At 31.1% G+C, this 9463-nt stretch overlaps 1 protein-coding gene across 1 annotated transcript; it reads right to left on the bottom strand.

The window, feature by feature from the left end:
- Window positions 1-4897: 4897 nt before the first annotated feature.
- Window positions 4898-7973, bottom strand: LOC120076223 (gibberellin 20 oxidase 3-like). The gene is made up of 3 exons (XM_039029987.1): window positions 7429-7973; window positions 6052-6373; window positions 4898-5170 (listed from the first exon to the last, which is right to left on the bottom strand). Exons 1-3 carry the CDS (start codon window positions 7971-7973, stop codon window positions 4898-4900), a joined length of 1140 nt encoding a protein of 379 aa, XP_038885915.1.
- Window positions 7974-9463: the final 1490 nt, after the last annotated feature.

Raw genomic sequence — 9463 nt, 5'->3', positions numbered from 1 at the left:
GAAGCTTTATAGCAAGGGTTGCTGTTCTTCAAGGAAAAAGACGACCAAGCGTTGGTCGGGTCATGTAGACGATGCGGTAAACGATCACTGAGTATCGGATACTAGGGTGTCGTTTAACACGCGTGCACTAGATGATCGTATAGCTCAGCAAGCCTCATTATTTAGTTACTGACTATACAATTGCGGAGTAAATCGTGTTATGCGATCGTCTATAAGATTGTGCTTCACAGCTATGTTGTTGTCTAAGCGATTGTTTAGCATCCACGCGTTATCGTCTAGTACGCTGCACGATCGTTTACCAAAAGGCGTTGACTAAATGATGGGAGATTTACCCGACGTACAAGACCCGATTCGCCTGTGAACTGGTTTGCTCGGTGGAAAAATATAATAGATAGAATTTTTCATTCCGATTTTAGAGGTGGTTCATCCCCGTTCATTAATCCATGTTTTATACATGAGATGTATGTTTTAATTATATGTCATATGGTATGCACATAAAGAAAAATCCCACCTTAGGTTATGCATTGGTCATGCATCATCTCTTTATTATAAGTGTTATGATTTAGAGACGCATGATTTAAATTACGTAAGAGCATTCACATGCATCATATAATATAAAAGTTATATTTATGCATGTATAAAGCATTGACATGCATCATCTTTATATTATAATTGTTATAGTATAAGGGTGTATGGAAAGTTTGTGTGCTTGGTTGTTACTCGTATATAAAAGTTATGTACACTAATGACCGGACATTGCATGAAGCATGACACATAGGTTAAATTTATAAGCGTTATAAATACTTAGTTGTGTAGCAATGTATGTTTTAGTTGTTTTTTTTTATAATGGTTATATAAAGAAATTAGAACTAAAATCAATAAGAAAGACATGCATGCCAACTTAGGTTTAAATCATGGTTTTAAAATGTTTAAAACTTGAATGAAATAGACATAAGATCACGGATCTAATATGATTAGTAACCTTAGGCCTTAATATATTAATCAGTTTAATAGGATTAAATTGACTAATAAAAGGTTAAAGTGTAGCAAATCTATCTATAAAGGACCTTTTGTCTAAGGTGGGTTCTGTCTAACCTAGGGTATTTAAGGTCACGGAAACGTTACACCCCTACCTGAGAACCTATCTGGAAAGGTAAATTAGATAGATTTAATACATGCATGCAAGCTAAGAACAGTCCATTAAAGAGTTTAAATGTGACTACTTCAACTTATTTTGTTTCAACGACCAAAGTTGTTTTTTAACGGACTTAAAAGATGACTTAGACTAAAATCAGTAGTCAGATTGTATAGGTTAATGAATCCCTAGGTAGAACATTCAGTGGAAGGTACTTAGGGTATTTGGTACTTCATTTAAACCTTTCACGTTTCTCCCTTATAGTCCACATCGTGAGATCTCCCTCAGCCTCATGGAACCCTGGGAGTGTCCCCCCTAAAGGATGGTGTTTGGGTAGGTCAATATCAAGGTGGATGGAGAGAATGTTCATAGTAAGTAGGAGTGGGAAATGAGACCGCATATCCCACGGTCTCTCTCGTTGGATTGAATAAAGTTTCTGTGCACGCCTCGAGGTACCCTGGGAGTGTCCCCCTATAGGATGGCAGTTTTTCACTTTTCTTTATTTGATCTTCTGTAAGAGGATAAGGTTACTTAGTCTCTTGTCCTAATCTACTTCTTCCCTACGGTGGGGTCATTAGGTCAGGACTCTAGGGTCGAAAACGAGGGGTCACACTTACGTAGACCTGTTAAGGGTTAACAGTTCTAGACCGAATAAATGGTGGTTGTTAGGTTCAGTTCAAAGAGTTGGTTCTGCCGAATGGTTGAGAATGTCTCATCCTAGTGAAGGGGCATCTGGTCACCCCAGTGACATTTGTCCGGCCTCATTAGCATTATTGCAAAATAGAAGTTGTAATCACTTAGGGTACTTGGAAACTGTTTAGCTAAGACTAATTGGTTAAATGTGGTTTAGCAAAGTCTTATAAAAGTTTCTTCATTTTTCAGCAACGATTTTTAAAATGTCTACAAGTACGATAATTTTGGTATCACTCTACTATTGCAAGCTTAAATATATTTTCAAATCACTGTAAGAAACACAAGTTACAGTTATCACTCTACTAATACACTCATAACACTAACAGACAAGAATAATAAATAGAAAACAGAGTCTATCAGTGATAGATTAATATCACTAATAGGCTATGATATGTATCTATTAGTAATAGACTCTGCTTAATAGATTGTATAGATATGAGTATATTAGTGATAGAGTGCTTGAAAAAAAAAAAAATTAAATCTAAACCAAAACAAAAGTTAACTCATGAAGCCTCAAAGGAAAAATCAAAGTAGACGAAATTTGTAGAAATCATCATATTGACTAAGAACAATAATAATAAACTTCAATTAAACACCAATGAAGCCTACGACACCAATGAAGCCTACAACAACATAAATTAAAACAAATTTAAAAAACATAGATGAAATCAAATCCAAAAAGTGAGGAAGAATTGTGACCTATAACTAAGAGGAAGAATCGCCCGATCAAAGGATGAAACAAATTTAGATAAGAAACTAAGATGATGAGAAAGAAAAAACTAAGAATGAATCCAAAAACTAAGAAGAAATCTAAACACACTAGAAAATTCCAAATGGCGAGTAGAAATCCTATATTGCAAGCAGAAACTTATCGACGACAGGAAGAAATGATTTGTGTCTTCTTTTCCCCACATCTATCCAGAAGCAAGTGTAGTTCATCGGTTCCACCGAATGCTCCTATCTCTCGTCAAAGATCGTGTGAGTGTATATTAAATGTGCATTTAAAATGAAGGGCATTTTAGGGAAAAAAAAATAAAATATCAGCTGTATATTCTCCAAATCTTCTAAATCTTAGTTTTACGAAATGCAATTTGTTATTTATACTAAAAATAACACCCACTACAAACTTTCCTTTTGTAAAAGTACATCATTTATATATCTAATATATCATGATTTTAATTATGATATGGTGTGTGTTGTTTGCTTGATCATGGTGAATATTATTTTTGTCTTTCTTTGTTCATTTTATATAAGGTGATTCTCATTCAACTAGTTCACTTTTGATGTTCTAATTTAGATTTTGGTGTCAATTGTGTTATATTTTAAAATTTGATCAAATATAATGTTTATTAGTTAGTTTGTTCTATTTTGAAATTTTGATAAGAATTTAATGGTATATAAGTTAAATTTAATTTGATAATACCAGTTGACTGACATACTAGATTTATAATATATATATATATATATTTAAATTGTATATTAGTCTAAGTTCAAAATGAATTTCAAATAGATCATCCAATGTATCAATAGTATATTAATTCGTTCAAAATACAATATTAAGTATTACATTAGTGTGTATTAGTAGTTTATCAATACTCATTCAAAAATCATTTAATGTTCATCATTAGTGTATCAATAGTATATCCACAATCATTGAAAATTTATTTTAAGTACATCATTAGTGTATTTGTTCATTCTAAATCTATACCAAGTATAATATTGATGTATCAATTGTATATCCATACTCATTCAAAATGTAATTAACATATACTAGTAGGTATAACTAATATATTAGTACTTATTCAAAACTCAGTTTCAATTATATTATTTAAAGTATGACATAATTGTATCAATATTATACTAATACTCATTATGACATAATTGTATCAATATTATACTAATACTCATTAAAAACTGATTTCATGTATATTATTAATGTTTCAACGGTATATGATCAACATTCATTCTAAATAAAATTTCAAGTATAACATTGGTGTATTAGTAATATATCAACATTACCTTATTTCAATTAGAATATTGGTGAATATCATTATTATATATGAATACTTATTAAAAATATGTTTGTTCAAGTCTATTAATAGTATAGTAATACCTACCCAAAATTTAATTTCAAATGTAACGTTAGTGTTTCAAAATCAACTTTCATTAAAACTAATTCACAACAATATGAGTTGAATCATTATAAGCCAACGATAATATACTAGAAAAACATTACATACTTTGAATCAAATGAATAAAGATTTAAATAAAATCCATAAATACTAGCAAATGCACAAACATTCATTTACCGATAAATTTGGTATATCAATTACATAATTTATATACTTCATGTTTGTTATATTAGTCAATTGATAAACCAAATATAAAGTATTTTAGTCAAACTTATATACCGCACATCGATTGATTAATATATTAAATATATAAATTATATAAATTATATTACTAATATATACACATGCTGATTAAGGTTTGCAATGGGACGACGTGCTCCCATTCCCACCCCTGCGGGGAACCAATCCCATTCCTACTATTTGGGGGTGAGGATAAGAGTGGGGAATCAAGTCCCTACAAGGATCCGTTCCCAAATATATTTTATATTTTAAAAAAATATATTTAATTTTTTTTAAAAAAAGGGGTGGGATACCTTCCACGTCTCGGTCCTTGTCGGGTTCATTTTGTGTCTCCAGTTTGACCCGTTCTTATCAAACCTTGGATTCATCGTTCCAATCGATTTGGATATCCCAAGGAATCCATAGACATGAGAGAAATTTGATGGGAGAAATTTGAAATCAAACCTTCACATGTTCATATAATAATTGAAATTGTTATTTCTCATTGATTTATCAGTGGTAGTAATACATAAATAGTCGTTAAACAGAATTGGAAATTCAACATATCCTCTACTATTTCACTCACAATTATTAAAATTTCTTAATCTTAATTAGTACAAAAGATAGTTATAACACTAATCCAAATTTCAAACTTAACCAAACAAAACAACCGATAAACGCTCTGATTAGCCAACGAATGGATGAGAATCCATAGGCACTAAACACCATATGGCCTCGACGACACGATCCATTTGGTGAAGTTTTGAAGAGTTACAGCATCGGCTCTGTAGTGTTTCTGTGTGAATTCAAACAGCTCCGACCAGGAAAAATCTGGGAAGTTTCTCGACCCGTCGCCGGTGATAAGTTTCTCCGGTGGCCTTACCACCTTGTCATTCCTCGGACAAAGGAAAAATGCTAATGACCTCCTCTCCTTGTGCTTGTTCACCACCGCCCTATGCACGCAGCTTTTGTATTCTCCGTTGCACAATGCCTTCACAAAATTAATAAAACTATTTAAATTTATCGTAACTCATTTAACCTAAAATGTTATATTCGATAGTAATTTAATATGGAATGAGAACAAGAGTTGTTTTTTTATTAAAAAGAGTAGGAAATCTTATTCAACCCTGTCATTTCCTCCATGACAATTTTCCGTTATTGAATTTTCATCCGAATTTCAAAAATCAAACACAACATAGAATAATTACGGAAGGAGTGTTAAAAGATTGATGTAAATAAATCTATTATAACCCATATGCTTAAGGTTTTTGATTTAGTGGTGATTTATCAATGTTGCGATTGCTAATGACATTTTCTCCTCTATATTTGAAAAAAAAAATATTTTTTTTCTTAATGCATAAACGTAAAGTATTGGATCAAATCATGATTCAGACTCCTTTTGATAATCTTTTTTTTTTTTTTAAAAAAAATGGAGCTTCAAAACACCACTTTCCAATTTTTTTTCACTTTTAAAGAATATTCTTAAATGCAAATCAAAATTTGAAAAGTAAAAATGGGTAGTTTCTTTAACATGTTACTAAAAAAAAAGTCAGAAGATGCATCTAAACATCTCAACTACATATTCGTAGCACTTTCATCATGCTCCAAATACAATATAAAGAGATTCACATGACTAGTTTTTAATTTTTTTTTAATATGGCTATAAGTATAAACTCGAGAAAAGTGAAAACAATATGGTAAAAAAAAAAAGTGAAAAAAAAAAAATCAAATAGCTTATATGAAGTAATTTTCAAGTTAAAATTGGTGATGTAATAGAAAGACAACTTACATGACGTAATCGAATGATGTATGTTATAGAGAGAGAGGGAAAGAATAAAGTGTTTGAATATGTTATTTGTTTGGGGAACTAACCATGAAGACGTCGCCAATGTTAACGACAAGTGCATTAGGAGAGGGAGGAACGGAGTGCCATTTGTTGTTGGCCAACACTTCGAGGCCGCCGACCTGATCCTGGTGGAGGATGGTCAAGGCTGTTGGATCGCAGTGAGGGCCAGTGCCGAGGGCCACGCCGCCTTGTTCGCAAATTGGGTAGCTGTTCAATCGCATTATGGCGCTTCCATCTTCGAAAAATTTGCGGAAATGCGATCTCTCCAATCCCAAGCTTAGCCCCAAAAGCTCCGTCAATGCTAGTGAAAGCTCCTTCATTGCTTCGCAGTATTTTTCATATATAACCCTGCTCGTTATTCAATTTTATCCTAATCATAAATCCTCAAATTTGGTAGCTATTTAGACTGTGTTTAGTAATTTTTTTTTTTTAATTCTTCATTTTTTTAAATTAAGTCTATAAATATCATTTTCATTTGTTATACTTTCGAGAATCCTACATTAGAAAAATCTAGAGACCTCACGAGCTTTTTAACATAGATAGGCTACTCATCTCGTTGTCAATTGATTTTGAGATGAAATCTCATACTATTAAATACATTCAACCATTGTTTTAAAAAACAAATGTAAGTTTTAAAACTAAAAAAAATAGTTTTTTTTTAAAAAAATTTGGCTAAAAATGTAACTCTTTTATGGAAGAAAAATAAAGATTTTTGTAAGAAATTTAGAAAATATGTTTAATTTTTAAAACCAAATAGGTCTTAACTAGCTTTTGGTTTGTAATTTTTTTAAAAATTAAGCTTATAAACATCCTTTCCACCTTTTTTTTTACTATCTTTTCAATGTTTTCAAAATTTAAGTCCAATTTTAAAAACTAAAAAGATATTTTTAAAATATTTTTTTATGTTTTTGTAGTTTGGCTAAGATTTCAACTCATTTTCTTAAGAAAGATGCAAAATATTGTAGTAAATTAAGAGAAAATAATCTTAATTTTAAAAAACCAAATAGTTACTAAACGGGATCTTAGTTGTCTACTACGAAAATAAAGAGTAAAAGTTATAATAATGACACACAAATCTAATTTATTACTTGAAAATGAACACTAAGAGAAAGCGGCCGGGAATGAGTACCTATCCCTTACGGGAATCTTTCAAAACATAAAGCATTGCAATCGTACAATATTTTGGGTGCATCTTGATTTGCATCGATATTTTTGTAATTATAGAAAAAACTAAAGAATGTTTAAGGAAAAAAAAAAAGAAAGAATTTGTCATGTAACAAATTATAATTGAACAACCGAGTGAACTGCAGAAAGATGGTGTATCTGCAGATCAAACGAATTTTCTTTTCAATTTCTTTTTTAAAAAATTCTTTGAGATGGAGAGATTTAAGTATAGTGCATACCCTATTTCTTCAAATTCCTTGCCTAAAGTAGAAGAGAAGAAATCAACAACAGGTGGTTCATTATTGGAGCTATTGCAAGAATGGTCGAACCCAAATGAGAAAGTTTCTTTCCATGGCAGCTTCGAGGAAAAGCGATTAGAATGGGCAGTGGAAAAGCCCCACATTTTGGCAGCTCGGGCGTGGGAAGCCCTACTCTTAAGGTTAAAAGGGAGGTTAAAAAGAGTGCCCATTTTATCAAGGGCAATGGCCAAGAGATTTTGGTCGACGCCATGGTTAGTAACTTGGAAGAAGCCATGTTTCAAACAGGCTTTCCTCACGAGCTTGGATGCTTCAATGGTGGCCTCTTTATCGCCCTTGAGGAACCCTTCAAGGTCGATATGTGGTTCACTCAACTTTTCATAAGCGTCTACTAAATCCCCTTTTGGCCAAATGAATTTGGAAGGAATGAAGAGGGTTTTATGGGTTAATTGGGAAGTGTCGAGAAAAGGAAGTTGTTGATTTAGTGCTTGCTCTTGGGACTCTAATTGAGAGCTACTTGAATCCATTGTCATTTATAAAACTAATGAGTGTGGCACAATGAATCATGAGGGACTTGCCATTTATATATACAACTCTCTTTTTTTTTAACCCTACATGTTAGTTAAGTAATCCATAGGTAGAAATTTGGATAAATTGTACCATTCATTCAAAATGTATGAGAAATATACTAAAAGTAGGATTAGAAGATAGTTTTGAAATTAAGGTCACCATTATCCCAACTAAAACATAATCCATCAATGGTAAAATAAAAAATTGGCCCTAGTTGATTACGATTGTTGTTGTTTACTTGTATTCCGTAATTGTAATGATGTATGAGACCCACCTCAAAATTTATAATCAAAACTTGCAATCTAATTGAGCAATGAATGGTGCTCAATTTAATTGTGCTCGAAAATTATGTCAAATCTACTAACTTTACCGTTATTGTTAGCGATATTATACTGAAACAATATGAGAATTATAAATTATCATATTTACTATTATCTTTACTTTTACCGTGATTGTTATGCTCAAGTGGTAATGGATAACAGTAAATGTGATAGATTTGTAATTGTAAGTAAATTTAATAAAAAATAATCCAATTACGTTTGTGATTCAAACTCATTATAGCTACGTACACGTATTTCACATTGTTTTTAGAACCCGTTCCTATGCCACTTTCTAATAAGTTTTTTAATTTTTAATTTTACTTTTCAAAATTAACATTTATTTTACATATCTAGTATATTTCTCCCATAATCAAAATCTATCTGATACTTTTTCATAAGTTGAAAGGGACCATTTTTGTTTTTTTGAAAGAGACCACATTGCTTTTTATTTAAAAAAAGATTAAATTATTTCCCTATATAAAGAAAACATTTTAAACCATGTTTAAAAAATAAAAATTATAAAAGAAAAAAAGAAAATTTTTAAAAATAGAACAATAAGGAAAAATATTTACACAAATAGCAAAAATTAATTACAAATAGACGTTGATAGAAGTCTACCAATACCTATAAGTGATAGAAACTGATACAAGTCTATCACCGATAGACATTAATAGAAGTCTATCACTGTCTATTAGTGACAGAAACTGATAAAAGTCTATCATTAATACTTTGGTCACCTTCAAATTTATTCATTTGTTATCTACTTTTGAACAATTGCTTAAAAAACCAAGCCAAATTTTAAAAACTAAAAAGGTAGCTCTTAAAATCTTGTTTTTGTTTTTTGAAATTTGGTTAATAATTCAACCATTAAGGTTAAGAAAGATACAAATCGTTGTAAGAAATGGAAAAGAAATAGACTCAATTTTCAAAAACCAAAAATAAAATACGAAATAGTATCCGAACGAGACCGTAGTGATCACACTTTGGTTGCAAAAGAATTGATTCAAATCAAGGAAAATAGAATAAATTTACAAGGGATATGTCTTTCGTCGAAACAACAATCAAATGAAAGTGGTATACAAAAGGAAGATTACAGCTAGTTTCCACCATAAGTCTCAAATTAACGG

Source organism: Benincasa hispida, chromosome 4, assembly GCF_009727055.1.
Source record: "Benincasa hispida cultivar B227 chromosome 4, ASM972705v1, whole genome shotgun sequence".
Classification (NCBI taxonomy): domain Eukaryota; kingdom Viridiplantae; phylum Streptophyta; class Magnoliopsida; order Cucurbitales; family Cucurbitaceae; genus Benincasa; species Benincasa hispida.
Note: the sequence above shows the minus strand (reverse complement) of the source record. Positions and strands in the feature narration are given on the sequence as shown.

What these genes read in the sequence shown, in the direction of transcription:
- LOC120076223 (XM_039029987.1), bottom strand. Translation starts at nt 7,973, where the DNA reads ATGGATTCAAGTAGCTCTCAATTAGAGTCCCAAGAGCAAGCACTAAAT. An exon ending in AAGGAATTTGAAGAAATAGG is followed by an intron (nt 6,374 to 7,428) that starts GTATGCACTATA and finishes AATAACGAGCAG; the next exon opens with GGTTATATATGAAAAATACT. An exon ending in ACATTGGCGACGTCTTCATG is followed by an intron (nt 5,171 to 6,051) that starts GTTAGTTCCCCA and finishes AATTTTGTGAAG; the next exon opens with GCATTGTGCAACGGAGAATA.